This window comes from Tupaia chinensis, unplaced genomic scaffold, assembly GCF_000334495.1.
Source record: "Tupaia chinensis unplaced genomic scaffold, TupChi_1.0 Scaffold144482_1, whole genome shotgun sequence".
Lineage (NCBI taxonomy): Eukaryota > Metazoa > Chordata > Mammalia > Scandentia > Tupaiidae > Tupaia > Tupaia belangeri.
The window spans coordinates 1,699,197-1,714,902 of NW_006204341.1; the positions used below are offsets into that span (position 1 = coordinate 1,699,197).

A 15,706-nucleotide genomic window follows, 5' to 3' on the forward strand; every position below is an offset into this window, starting at 1 on the left:
AGTGTGGCTTTATCTGTCACTAATCAAACACACACAACAAAACTTGTTTCGATGGGATTTGCAGGAATCCTGAAATATCTGGGCCTCTTCTCCCTTTATTAACATGAATAATAAAGAATAGACTATATCGCAAAATCAAAATGGCCTCTAGAAATAAGTGGTCTCAGTTTCCTTACCTGTGAATAGCTAATGTATCATCCTTAGAGTCAATTACTTTTTGAAAAGAATTATTTTATTTAACTTTTAATTTACTTATTTAAATTTGACCAGGATATATAGAGAGAAAGTGAGAAAGCAAGCAGCCAGGTCCAGGACTCAAATCAAGGTATCCCATGTGGGAGTCCAGCACCCTTAACCACCATGGCACCTGCCAGTCCCTAGAGTCAATTACTTTTAATGATTTAATTACACTTATTGTTTAAACCACCTTGCACCCAAACCATATGCACATAAAGTAACAAAAGCATTTGGTATTAAATGCAGTGGGAGTCCTTGTTTCCAGTTTTTCCTTTTTTTTTTTTAACTACAGTTATTGGAAGATACAGTTACCAAGTTGAAACTTGCAATCATGTAGATATAGAAAGAAGTCTTCTGAGATTTCACACATGAACTGAGATCAGCTGCTTAAAAAAAGTCCTCATGAGGTAGCTTTTTATTTTTTTTTCCTTTTTGTTTTTTATTACTTTGCTCTGAACATTCACATGTTACAGCATCAGGTGTGCTGGAATATGCTTTACCTGGATTCCTTGGAATCCGCTTTCTGCGGTCTCGGAATGCTGCACCGGATTGTAGGGCCTCTAGAAGATTATCCATCACGCCAGTCTCATCACCCTCTGGAGAAGAGAGAAATCGGAATTAATCTTGGTGCAATTAAAGTTAAACTACAGGAAAATAAAGGGAAAAACTCCTGTCAGATTTACATAATACTCCTAAATTAAAGACATATATCTGTTTTAACATAATGGATCCTGTCAGTTTCTGGCACCACAGACTACTTTGCTTATTACGCACCATTAAGCAAAATTCATGCCAATCCCACTGTTCTTTCAACTTAAAGACCTTGTCTTTTGTATTATTGATGACACGCTCAGTATGCAAATAAACAGTAGCTGATCAGCTACTGCTGCCTTCCTGTTAAAATTCTTATAAGATATTCCTAAGCAAGAAACCACTGACCCGGTTTAATGCAATCAATGTGCAGGGTGTGATTTGATGAAGCAGAGTTACACAAGGTTAAATACTGATTGTATTAATACCTTCAGCATTCAACCATCATCTACGATTATCTCAAAAGACACTATTTGCAAAACACATTTGCATTCAATTCCTACCTAATCCATATCCTTTACCCATTTTGAAATGCTGACATTGTATAAAGAAAAGGCGACAAAATCACCTGATAGGCCACATTTTACATTTGAGAGACATTAGCCTGAGTCTTGCTTCCTTTTTAAATGCTGTTGTGTGTCTAAACTTTTCCTATGGGATAGAACCGTTAAGAAGCCATGAGTAGAGTACTCAAAAGATATCCGCGGACATTCCTAACAGTAATAGCATTTAACACATTTCACCCTATCTTTGAAAATTCCTGTCATTAAAAAACAAAACAAAACAAAACAAAACAAAACAAAACCAAAAACAAACAAAAAAAAACAATGTTTAAGATTTGTTAGAGCATTCATCTCAAGGTGTCAATTGCCAGAAATTTTCTCCTACATTGTGGACAATCTGCAGTGAGCCAAGACCTTTCTTTTCGACTGGTTAGCTGATGAAAAAGACTCTAACTAGGTGGCTACTTTGAGTGGTGGCTAAAAATGTGTGGGTTGTGGGGAGATGGTAGGCAAGAGGGTTAAGAGAAAAAGGGAGGACTAAGGGAGCAGACACTGTTCCTGAAACTATCCCAAGGTTAAATGTAAATCCTATCTTGTTTAAAGGACTAATGAGAGGGTATCAGATCACAGAGAAAAAAATTCTCTCATGGGACAAAAGCAAAAAAAATCTTTTTTGATAATGCTCTTTATTTAACTTGAGATGCCTTAAATGTTATAACAATTTATTCCTTTAAAAGGCATTCTAGGGGACCAGCAGTTAGCATAATGGCTACGTCGCTGGACTCCTCTGTAGTCGACCGCAGTTTGAGTCCTGGACCCGGCGGCTTAAACTCACTCCAGGTGCGCGTGTGTGTGTGTGTGCGTGCCCAAGATCCCAAGAGGAGAATGGAGGAGAAGGGATTGCAGCGTGGCCATCCCCCCTGGGGGGTGATTTCTCACTTTTTATCTCTCTGTCTCTGTCTTTCTGAGGAGCACATGCGGCCTAAAGCAAAAACCCCTCAAAAAAAAAAAAAAAAGGAAAAAGAAAAAGAAAAAAAGAAAAAAAGAAAGAAAGAAATTCTAGGACAGGATACTCAATGAAAAAAATGAAGGGAAACAGGTTCTCAGATCTAATATTTGACAAAAGCAGGAAAAAAAAATAAAAAGAAAATATAGCCTCAGTAACTACATAGGGAAAGGGGTTTGTATACTGTTAATACTCATTAAGGTCACAGACAAATCTAAGCTATCACCTACTTTTTACTTGATTAAGTTTATTTATTAATTTCTTCTATGGGACAGAGAAAGACAGAGACAGGAAGTGGGAGAGAGAGAGAGAAACAGAGAGACAGAGAGTCCCTTCTAACAGAGTATTCATTACACCATACACTCCCAGCCTTAGCCAGCCCGGATCATGGGCATAAACATGTAAGTCTGGCATTTATAGGGAGACCTAGGGTTGTGAACCCAGACTGCCCCACATGGCTCCAATATCAGGGAGCACTGCATTATTATGGCTGCACTGTGGCTAGTCAACCTGCTCTTTTCTTTTTTTTAATTTTTTGTAGAGGTTTTCGCAATAGGGTGTGTGCGCTCACCAGAAAGACAGAGAGAGACAGAGAGACAGAAAGCGAGAAATCACCCCCCAGGGGGGATGGTCACGCTGCAATCCCTTCTCCTCCATTCCTCTTGGGATCTTGGGCACGCACTCACACGCGTCCGGCATGAGTTTTAAGCCACCGAGTCCAGGATGCGAACCGCGGTCGACTGCATGGGAGTCCAGCGACATAGCCATTACGCTAACTGCTGGTTCCCAACCTGCTCTTTTCAATTGAAAAAAAAAAAGAACTAAATATAGTTTGGCATGGCTAGAATGTACCCAGGAGAATTAAATTTTATTCAGTAGAAACTTCACATTTGTTACATCTTTTAAACATTATAATAGCACATTGAGGTAGGTGTTAATCTTTGTTTTTCAGCTGGCAAGACTGAAATTTAGACATCACACAGCTGGCATCTATCTGTAAAGGCCCAGTCATGAACCCAGATCAGTGTGATGCCAAGGCCAGCCCTCTTTGCATGATAGCTGGCAGAAGTTGAAATGGACTAGGCATATGATGGCCAGGTGATGAAAGATCATACTTCTTTTTTATTTTTCTCCCTTTTTTGAGTTTTCTATAGGGCATATGTACTTGCTGGAGATACAGACAGAGAGACACAGAGAGGGGAAGTGAGAAATCATCCCTAGGGGGCATGCCACAATCCCTTCTCCTCCATTCTCTTCTCAGGATGCTGGGCACACACACAATGTGTATTTCAAGCTGCCAGGTCCGGTACTTAAATCACACAGTTGGCCATGTGGGATCCAAAAACTAACCTCCACACTACCTGCTGGCCTAAAAGATCATACTTCTATGATAATTGGGTGTGAATACCATCCTATCAGCCAGCACTGTCCAATAGGTATACAAACACTCTTCAACTTAAGTCTTACTAGATCCATTGTAAGTTGAAAATATTTTAAGTTGAAAAGGGGCATTTCATAGACATGATGAGATACAAAAACACAAAACACACCATCCAAACAATGCTGGTAATAAAGTACACTGTAGAATGCAAGTTGTTCACCCTCATGATTGTGTGGCTGACTGGAAGCAGACTGGGAGGTGAAGCTAGTTCTCACGGCCCATCATCAGAAAATATATAATAGCACTGGATCTCACTTACATGGGAAAAGATCAAAATTCTATGTATGGTTTTCACTGAATGCAAATAGCTTACACACCATTGTAAAGTTGGAAAATCTTAAATTGAATCATAAGTTGAGACCATCTATAGCGCAGGCCCCAAATATGAGTCATGTAAATAATTTTAAATATTCTAGTATTCATGATTGAAAAACTAAACAGAAATTAGTGAAATTGATTTTAAAATAATAAATAAATATTTAAACAAATACATAAAAAACTAATAAAATATTTTATGTTATTTTTATCAGACTAAGTCTTAGAAACCTAGTGTGTTTACTTGCACACACCCAGTTCAGATTAGCTATGTTTGAGGTGTTCAACAGTCACATGTGACTTGTGGCTAACACACTGGGCAGCACAGTTATGAGCAACAGGAAGTGATCTGATCAGATTTATAATTTAGAAAGATTTATCAGACAACATTGTGGAGGACGACTCATGGAATGGCCAGACACAAGGCTAGGAAATTTTTAAGAGCATAGTGTCAGTGTCTAAGTAACAAATAAAGGCCTAAGCTGATGGAAAGCAGAGTGAATGGAGAGGATAGATATCTTTGAAGTGTTAATACAGTTTACAGAACTTGGCTGGGGAGAAGAAGGGAGATTAAGGAGGAGGGGAGGATTCTAGATGACCTGGAACAAACGGGTTTGAGGAAATGTGATGAACTATTTGAAATGCCTAAGGAATAGGTAAAGAGAACCAGTAAGAAGCTGTAAATGTGTTTCTGAAAACCCAGAGGTAAACTTTGGGCTGGAGCTAAAGATTTCGATGTCAGGGGACATAGGAAAGATGACTGAGATGGTGTATTAAAAGAGGAAGGGATAGAGGGTACAAGTCTGGAGGACACCCAACTTAATTTTTTAAAACCATTTTAATGAACCAGAAAAAAATATATATTTATGGTATAAAACATGTTTAAATGTATACATTGTGGGCTGCGCACATCAGTTTTTTACCATATATATTTCCTCACCTAACTTTTTTTTTTGGTGGGGAGATCATTTAAAACCTGCTCTCTCAACTTTTCAAATGTACAATATATTATTATTAACTGTTGTCACCATGGGGTACAATAAGTCTCTTGAACTTATTCCTATCTAACTGAAATTTTGTGTCCTTTGATTGGTATCTCCCAATTACCCCTAACTTCCTGATTTAATAGGCAGCAAAGATAAGCAGAACTACAAAGAAGATGGGGAAAGAATTTTTGGAGATACAAAAACAAATGAATTTCATATATTCTTATAAAAATAGTAAACTGTAGGTATAAAAATAAATATATGTTAAAAAGTCAAATAAAAACTAATAAATGAGAGGAACAGAATATAAAACCATATATGTGGTTTGCATAAATCTTATGAAAACATGAAAAAAATTTTACAACAATGATACTATGGATGTTTCATCAAAATTATTTAATGGTATTATATTGTGACTAGACTACAAAAATGGAAAAAAACAAACATGATATAGAGAGAAATCAAAAATAAATCCCTTGGGCCAGCAGGTGGCATGGTGGTTAAGGAGCTGGATTCCCACGTGGCTTACTACAGTCTGAATTCCGGACACAGTGGACTGAAAATCACACTGGGAGCAGGTATGTACATGCCCAAAATCCCAGGAGGAGAATGGAGAAGGGACTTCAGTGTGGCAATCCTCCCTGGGGGAATGTTTTTTTTTTCTCTCTCTCTCTTTCTGTCTCTCCCTGGAAAGTGCATGTGCACTTTGGCAAAAACCTAAAAAAAAAATTTTTTTTAAATATTTTTGCTTGGCTGAGCCATAATAGTGCAGCAATAATGCAATGCTCCATGATGCTAAGATTACAGGGGAAGGGCTGGGGTTTGTAACCCATTTGGGTCCAGAACTCAAACTGTGCCATTAGCAATATTAGGTCCATCTGCCCTAACCTGGATGCCACAGGTTAATCCCAGATCCATTCATTCTTACTTAGATGAGATTAGTAGTGCGTAGATTTTAAAATTTGATCTATAAAGTAGCAGGTGGCAGGGAGGCGACGGCACTAGATACCACATGACTGACCATGTGGTTAAGAGTCCCAGACCCAGGTGACTGGAAAATCATCTGGGTACATGTGCATATGTGACCAAAATCTGAAGAGGAGACTGTGGCATGCCTGTGCCCCCTGGGGGATAATTTCTCGCTTTTTCTTTCTCTCTATCTTTAGTGAGTGCATGTGCCCTACAGCAAAAACTAAAACAAACAAATAAAAACTTAAAAAAAATTGACCTATAAGTTCATACTCAAGAAAAAAATCTTTTGAAGTTTCTTTTAATTAAAAATATAATTATTGGGAACCAGCAGTTAGCGTAATGGCTATGTCACTGGACTCCCACGTAGTCGACCGCGGTTCGCGTCTCGGACCCGGTGGCTTAAATCTCACACCGGGCGCGTGTGCGTGTGTGCCCAAGATCCCGAGAGGAGAATGGAGGAGAAGGGATTGCGGCGTGACCATCCCCCCTGGGGGGTGATTTCTCGCTTTCTGTCTCTATGTCTCTCTCTGTCTGTCTGGCGAGCGCACGCGCCCTATAGTGAAAACCTCTCCAAAAAAAAAAAAAGTAAAAAAAAAAAATTACTGAATTATATAGAAGAAAATGTGTTTTCTTATGACTTACAATATCTATTTTCCTCTTAAAACTATCAAGAGGAAATTTAGTAATGGTTTTTAACCACTAAAATAACAATATATGTGGGCATGTCTTAGAAGTAATTCAGAGGCTACTTTATAGTCTTTCATCCTGAAATTAGTCACAGATAATACTAAGGAAGTAAGTGGGCTGCATGCCATTTGTGGGCTCTGTGTTAGCTGGATAAAATGAAAGGCATGAGTTGTACCCTCTTTTTCATGTTTCCCACAATGTCCGTCCTTCAATGGCTGGTAAATGCCAGCTGATCTCAATTTTCAGAACCAACATTTACCTCTGCTGTGTTGACTTAAATTCCCCAAAAGAGCTTGGAGAAGCTGAAGATTAAAATTACTATTATGCAAATTAATTATATCTGCTACACCTTTGTGCAAGACCATTCCCCACTGGGTAGCACATACTTATTTACTTATGCAAGGGTTTCTCACATTTCTGTGCATTTTGTGAATAGAAGCACTGATGGACTATTTGTTCAAGGATATTTTCTGTTTTCATAGTGAATAGCCTTGGAAGGCATAGTATCTTCCTTCAGAACCATAGGCAGGTTTGTTTGCTTTCATAACAGATTATATCCCCCTCCAGGACAAATTTCAGGTGAGTTTGGTTTTAGTCTATTATAAAAGAGTTGGGGAGGGGTGGCAGATGGCATAGTAATTACGGGTTACATCACTGGACTCCTACATGGCTGACAGCAGTTCAAGTCCCAGACCCAGTAGCTTGAAACTCACTCCGGGCACATGTGTGTGCATGCCCATGATCCAGAGAGGAGACTGGAGGTGAAGAGATTGCAGTGTGGACATCCCCCCAGGGGGGAGATTTCTCATTTTCCCTCTCGGGACCAGAAGTTGGTGTAATAGCTATGTCGCTGGACTCCCAAGTAGTTCAGCCACAGTTCAAGTCCCAGGCCCAGCAGCTTAAACTCACGCCACTTGCATGTGTGTGCATGTGCTAGATCTCGAGAGGAGAATGGAGGAGAAAGGACTGTGGCATGGCCATCCCCCCTGGGGCAGTGATTTCTTGCTTTCTGTCTCTCTGTCTCTCTCTGTCTTTCTGGCTAGTGCAAAAGCCCTATAGCAAAAACCTCTCAAAAAAAAAAGAAAAGACTTTCCTTCTCAATGCCCCCCAATGTCTGTCTGGTGAGCACATGTGCCCTAAGGGAAAAACCTCTTAAAAAAATAATTGAATTCTCTAACCATGGGGTTCCTCAGCAATGACACAAACCCTCTGTGTATGCAGCATCCACCTAGACTGGCCTTCACATCACTCCAAGGAAGTGGCAGGCAAAGGAGAGCAATGTGATCAAGAAACTCAAGAGGCCTGCTATTCCATGAGTAGCAGAACTCTTTGTCTCTGACCCAGGAGTCTTGCATCTTCTTCCAACATCCATGAAACTGTAATAGGCTAACTTGCTAGTATTTAAGTAAGGTAAAATCTCAGACCCTCCACAGTTTTTTAAAGGACTCTGTTCTCCTTCCTTTGTGTCAAACAAATTAATTAGAGTAATCCTTATTCCTGCAGGAACTTAAACACCTAGTGCCTTGGCCTCTCCCATTACCTAAGACTCTACTCCAGTTTATTACAGCTTGAAAATTATTAAACTAAAGCCAATACTATAAAAATCATTTCTTAAAATCCTAACAACCCAGGTATAATGGCTTTAATTCACTGTTATAGCCTCCTTGAATTCTCAATTGCATAATTAAAGCTTTCTGCAAAAGTCGAGCTGCTCAAAGTTGAAAAAAGTTGCTATCAACCAGTCAGTGTTAAGTGACCCAAAAGAAGCAAAAGACTTCTTACAGAGGGTACCTTTCTTCCACATGAGCTAATACTTATATATACTAAGCAATTTTAAAAAATAAAACTATGGTTTCTATGGGCTTGAGGAGTTGGGAAGGATTTCACAGAAGGAATAGGGCTTAAGTTAAGCCTCTGAAAACATTACATTTCTACAAGCAATTAAAACATTATCATTTCATTTAAATAATGTAGAAACAGATTTTTTTAAAATGGTTGAATAATGTCTGGCTCAAAGATATTAAAATCTACATTTTTAAATTCCTAGTGCATATATAGGTGCACACTGTGTGTGTGACAGGGTGTGCACATATACATATACAAATATTGAAATGCACAGATATTGGACTAGCCCTATAGCCTGATGCAAAGAGAGTCAATTCTTACATTTCACGACAGTTCAAATCCCAGCCCTGGAGGCTTGAATAACATACTTGGCACGTGTGTATGCTTGCCCAAAATTGTGACAGGATGGAGAAATGGAGAAAAAGGTGTGGCATGACTATACCCCATTGGGGGGTTCTCTCTTCCTTTATCTCTCTGTCTCTCTTTGGTAAGTACTTGTGCCCTCTGATAATTAGAAAAAAAAAAAAGGGTGTGCACATATACATATACAAATATTGAAATGCACAGATATTGGACTAGCCCTATAGCCTGATGCAAAGAGAGTCAATTCTTACATTTCACGACAGTTCAAATCCCAGCCCTGGAGGCTTGAATAACATACTTGGCACGTGTGTATGCTTGCCCAAAATTGTGACAGGATGGAGAAATGGAGAAAAAGGTGTGGCATGACTATACCCCATTGGGGGGTTCTCTCTTCCTTTATCTCTCTGTCTCTCTTTGGTAAGTACTTGTGCCCTCTGATAATTAGAAAAAAAAAAAAAGAAAAAGAAAAAGAAAAAGAAAAAGAAAAAGAAAAAGAAATGCCCAGACCCTACAGGTACAGTTTGAGGAGTTCTGAAAAATGCATATACCCATGTAACACCCACCACAATTGAGATATTGAACATTTCCATTACCCCAGAACGTTTCCTCTTAGCCCCCCCCCCACCCCCGACTACTGAGAGGTACCCTCTACCTGATTTATACCATCAGATGTTAGTTTTCCTGGTTGATATCAAATGATTTAAAGAGGGTAAAAAGAGTCTGGGTTATTTTGTATCAGCGTACCCGCCTGAAATAAAATATGCCTGGTGTGCATGATAAACCATGGGGAGAGCAACAGAGTTGAAAGATGCAGGAGTTACCAGTTGAATTGATAAGATCAGAGAAAAGTTTTAAAGGGGCTTGGATATCAAAATGAAAAGCCTGAACATGCTTCAATGGACTTTAAAAAGTCACTGGTAGGTGTTTAGCAGGCCAGAGATATGGTGATGCTGGCATTTAAGATTGGCCTAACAGTAGTTTGCGAAATGAGCCAGAGTGGGGGGAAAATCAATTATAAAAGAATAGAATTTTATTCCCAGTGACAAATATCATTCTGTATATAATTCTAGGCAAAGTAGGATGGCAATTTTGGCATTATTGGTAAAAGACTAAATAGAAAAGTAAGATGGGTTTTGTGAGCCAGGTCACCAGCAGTAGTAAATGGAAGTTGGCAGAGTAAGAAGGCAGTGATGAGTAGAGTGTGAGAAAAATCAGTGTTAGATTCATTCTTTTCCACACTATCTATCATGGTCCAGATTAAGAACATGCTGCAAGATGTATGGATTTGTAGATGACACAAAATTAGAAGAGTGCTCACTTATCAAAGAAGTCGGAAACAAAATCCCTTCCCTGGTATCTAAAATAATAAAGGCCCAGGGCTGACAAATAGCTCTTATGATTTAACATGGAACAATAGGAGGTAATAAAGACTAAGTAAAAGGCTACCACACTGTGGTGAAATGACACATTGTGCGGCAAGACCTTAATATCTATTGTTAAGAGGACACTATAAATGAGTCAGGAAGAAGAGAAATCAAACTGCTCAGCAAAGCACTGTATCAACAGACACAACAAACGCCAGAGCAATCTGTGCTGGGTCCACAAGCACCTAGGAAGCTTGTACCTGATGGGAGGGTTTCATTCATTTGCAGTGTAATTGGAAGTGAGTGAAGAATAGAGATTATGGTGACTTGGAAAACCAACAGATGGTAACTAAGATAATAGTCTATGAAGCTGTTTGCGACCAGAAATGTGTTTAAGAAAATCAAGATACTATTTTAAAGAGATTTAAAAAAAAAAAAAGAGGGCATAAATAGAAAGTATAAAATAGCAGGGAAAAAATGAAGGCAGATGCACCTGTTCAAAAGAAAAAATTTATAAGATGGAAAAGAGAACATGGGAGTTTAGGAGAAATTACCAGAAACCACAGGACAAGCTAGGGGCAGTATAGTAATTACATTGTGCAGCAGTTGAAAATTTGTAAAATAAAACAGAAAAATATTACATTCCCAGGTTGAGGCCTTGCACAGTGGTATGCACCAAAAAGCAAAATTAATCTCAGAGAAATTAAAGTTAAAACTATAGGGGGAAAAGTCGGTTAGAGAGTTTATCAATTCTGTTATCTCATCTTCATACCAGAACAGATAATTAACAGTTTCCAATAGTGAGGTAAACCATCAGATCCCAGAAAAATTTCACAGTGAAAACCACTTTTCCTAAACAATTTTAATGTTAATGTTTTAGACATATTTTGACATGGAATAAATTCTGTATTAGGGGTCACACGATAAGTGATATGCTTCCCTACAATAGTGAATGTGAAGGGTGAGGTGATTTCTCCCCAAACATCTACATGGGAGGTGTTACCTGAAAGTTTGTCAGGGGAACTGAACTGGTGAGCTAACTTTTCCTGATGTATTTGTACCTTTAAAAGAAGCTTGTTAACACAAATTAATGGATTTTTAATGGCTGAGTTTCAGTGAAGAAACTTTTCGGCCACAGGCACCTTTTTGGCAGTTTGCCTACAGTAAAAGAGCTTGATAGTAAATGCCAGTTAAAAAGTAATATTTATGCTTATTCATTTTTACTCCTAGTTACCTATATGCTAGAAGATTGGGAGAGAAAAATTACACATTCTATAAATAAACAAACACCCAATAAGCCTGAATGTTAACGCTTACCAGAAAACCACTGTTGATGCCTCTGGTAAAATATTTTACATTCAATACTTTAAATAATTAATATTTCAAAGAGACCTTTGAAATTGTGTGTCTTATCAGAATCAATCATTTACTAAGGGCATGTCACACTTGTGAAGAGAAAATCAAGCAAAAGCAAACTTGGAAAAAGAATAAATCCAACTCAGTTCAAAACCATGTACCAAAGTAAGCCTAAGTTTACTTTCTGAGAAGATAAACAATGATGTTTTTGGAGGTAGAAATACTAATATCTACCATTTATTGAGAGTTTAGTATATGTCAGGCACTGTCCTAAGGGAGTTAAATAGATTAAACAATCTATTTTATACAATCTATTTTATTTCCCAAGTAAAGAAACTGAGGCAAATTTAGTGAAGGTCATACATCTACACAGCTGGGAAGTGACAGAACCAGCACCAGAATTCAGGGAATGTCTTGACTAGGGGATGTTGAACTACAATGTTTGTGTTTAAATCTATTCCACTACCTGTTTTTGTATATAGCCTACATGCTAACACGGGTTTTCACATTTTTTAAAAGTTTACTTCTTCTTTTCATAGAGGAACAAAAGCACCCTCAATAGAGTCTTACACCACATTTCTCCTTCTAGTGTTCTCAGCCAATCAGAATCATAGGCATCTGTTGGGACCAGCAGTTGGCATAATGGCTATGTCGCTGGACTTCTATGTAGTCGACCGCGGTTCGAGTCCCAGACCTGGTGGCTTAAACTCACGCTGGGTGCGTTTATGTGCATGCCCAAGATTCCGAGAGGACAATGGAGGAGAAGGGATTGTGACGTGGCCATCCCCCCTGGGGGGTGACTTCTCGCTTTCTATCTCTCTGTCTTTCTCTGTCTTTCTGGAGAGTGCATGCACCCTATAGCAAAAACCTCTTAAAAAAAAAAAAAAAGAAGAAAAAAAAAATCATAGGTATGTGTGCCCTGGTATTTTACAGTCTAACCCAGAAAGTGATTCTCAAACTTCCCTATGGCCTCTAGCATTGCAGAGCAGGGACTATTGCTGTGCCAGATCACTCATTTTAATTTTTTTTAATATGTTTGGTGGCTTTTTGTTGTTGTTGATGTTTTTTGTTTGTTTTGTTTTGGTTTTGGTTTTGGTTAAAAGGTGCTTGTGCTCAGGCAGAGATGTGAGAAAGCAACCCCCAGGTGAAATGGCCATGCCAAAATCCCTTCTCCTCCATTCTCTCAGGATCTTGGGCACGCACGCACACACGCCTGGCAGTTTTTCAAGCTGCCAGGTCCAAGCTCAAACCACGCAGTTTCCATGTAAGGTCCAGCCATCTTAACTACCATAGCACAGGCTGGCTCTGAATGGTTTTCTGTTTGCTTGTTTGTTTAGATTTTTGCTACCAGAGATAGAGAGAAGGAAAAAGAAGTCACTCTCCAGGGGGGATGGCCATGCCACAATCCCTTCTCCTCCATTCTCCTCTCAGGATTTTTGGCACACACGTACATGCACTGGCATGATTTTCAAGCTGCTGGGTCTGAGAGTCAAACACATGCTGGCCCGCAATCCCTAAATGGGTTCATAATTAAGAAGTACATACATTGTACTACATGAAATTATTACAAAATTCAAATATTAGTCCCCAAATTTTACTGGAATCAGGGACGCTCATTCATTACACATTGTCTATGGCTGCTTTCATGCTACAAAGTCAGAGTTGGGTAACTGTGACAGACGTTATGGCCTATGAAGCATAAAATATTTACTATTTGGCCCTTTACAGAAAGAGTTTGCCAGCGTCTGCTCCAGGTACAAACAGTCAATGTCAACACCCTGCTAGGTATATAAATCATGACATTTGTGTATCTCACATTCCAGCTCTAAGGTGCAGAAGGATTTTGGCCAGATTCAGCCATACTAGTAAAACAAGGCATCAACATAGGTAGCAGGTGGGAAAGAATTTCAGCATTCAATATAAGCCTACTTGCAACTGAGGTACTTACATTGAGAGGACTGAAGTCAAGAATGAGACAGAATAATGAAGCAACAATTACACATACACACTCACACATTCATCTGAGCTTACATTTAAAGTTTTGTTTAATTTAAATTTACTTACAATCATTTACTATTCATTGTTATAGCATGCAAAATGAATTTTCCATTCAGAATACACTGTATATTGGCTCAATCAAGCACGTCAACGTATGTGTTATCGCCAACAAATAATTTTCCATTTCTTGTTTCCTGTATATTTTGCTTTATTTTCCAGCTTGATTTCCTATCTCTCACCTTCTGCCATCTCCCACCCTCCTCCCACACTGTCTCTGGTATCCATGGTTGCTTTCTATGCCTTTTTTGCAGAGCAGGGACTATTGCTGTGCCAGATCACTCATTTTAATTTTTTATAATATGTTTGGTGGCTTTTTGTTGTTGTTGATGTTTTTTGTTTGTTTTGTTTTGGTTTTGGTTTTGGTTAAAAGGTGCTTGTGCTCAGGCAGAGATGTGAGAAAGCAACCCCCAGGTGGAATGGCCATGCCAAAATCCCTTCTCCTCCCTACTCCTCTCAGGATTTGGGGCATGCATGCACACACGCCTGGCAGTTTTTCAAGCTGCCAGGTCCAAGCTCAAACCACGCAGTTTCCATGTAAGGTCCAGCCATCTTAACTACCATAGCACAGGCTGGCTCTGAATGGTTTTCTGTTTGCTTGTTTGTTTAGATTTTTGCTACCAGAGATAGAGAGAAGGAAAAAGAAGTCACTCTCCAGGGGGGATGGCCATGCCACAATCCCTTCTCCTCCATTCTCCTCTCAGGATTTTTGGCACACACGTACATGCACTGGCATGATTTTCAAGCTGCTGGGTCTGAGAGTCAAACACATGCTGGCCCGCAATCCCTAAATGGGTTCATAATTAAGAAGTACATACATTGTACTACATGAAATTATTACAAAATTCAAATATTAGTCCCCAAATTTTACTGGAATCAGGGACGCTCATTCATTACACATTGTCTATGGCTGCTTTCATGCTACAAAGTCAGAGTTGGGTAACTGTGACAGACGTTATGGCCTATGAAGCATAAAATATTTACTATTTGGCCCTTTACAGAAAGAGTTTGCCAGCGTCTGCTCCAGGTACAAACAGTCAATGTCAACACCCTGCTAGGTATATAAATCATGACATTTGTGTATCTCACATTCCAGCTCTAAGGTGCAGAAGGATTTTGGCCAGATTCAGCCATACTAGTAAAACAAGGCATCAACATAGGTAGCAGGTGGGAAAGAATATCAGCATTCAATATAAGCCTACTTGCAACTGAGGTACTTACATTGAGAGGACTGAAGTCAAGAATGAGACAGAATAATGAAGCAACAATTACACATACACACTCACACATTCATCTGAGCTTACATTTAAAGTTTTGTTTAATTTAAATTTACTTACAATCATTTACTATTCATTGTTATAGCATGCAAAATGAATTTTCCATTCAGAATACACTGTATATTGGCTCAATCAAGCACGTCAACGTATGTGTCATCGCCAACAAATAATTTTCCATTTCTTGTTTCCTGTATATTTTGCTTTATTTTCCAGCTTGATTTCCTATCTCTCACCTTCTGCCATCTCCCACCCTCCTCCCACACTGTCTCTGGTATCCATGGTTGCTTTCTATGCCTTTTTTGCCCCACATTTAATTGATTCACTAAAGATCTTAATTAATCTAAATATTTTCAATAGCAAGGACAGCTGATATATACATATCCATGAACACAAGTCTGACTTCAGGCATAAACCTCAGTGAGTAGAATGAACATATTATAAGGTAGCACCTAGCTGGGGCTATATAGCTTACTGCAGTCATCAAATAGGTATTTTTAATGAATTTTTTTTAATTTCAAGAAAAACAGTTTTCATTTTTTTTCCTGAAACATCTTTTTAAATTACTTAATGTGCATTACTTCCCTAAGCATTGTCATAACATACAAAATGTGATTTCTCATCCAGAATATACTGCATAAGGGCTTAATCATGCATGTTATCATCAATAGTTTTCCATTTCTAGTTTCATATGTATATATATATATATAT

The 15,706-nt window shown here is 38.7% G+C and overlaps 1 protein-coding gene across 1 annotated transcript in view; it reads right to left on the reverse strand.

Annotated features, from left to right (window-relative positions):
* The window catches only part of DIAPH2 (diaphanous related formin 2), a gene marked incomplete at its 5' end in the record, with an annotated part of 1,076,033 nt that overhangs the window by 181,103 nt on the left and 879,224 nt on the right, over window positions 1–15,706 (reverse strand). The window contains 1 exon segment of the mRNA XM_014583678.2: window positions 738–833. Coding sequence (XP_014439164.1) covers window positions 738–833 — 96 coding nt within the window.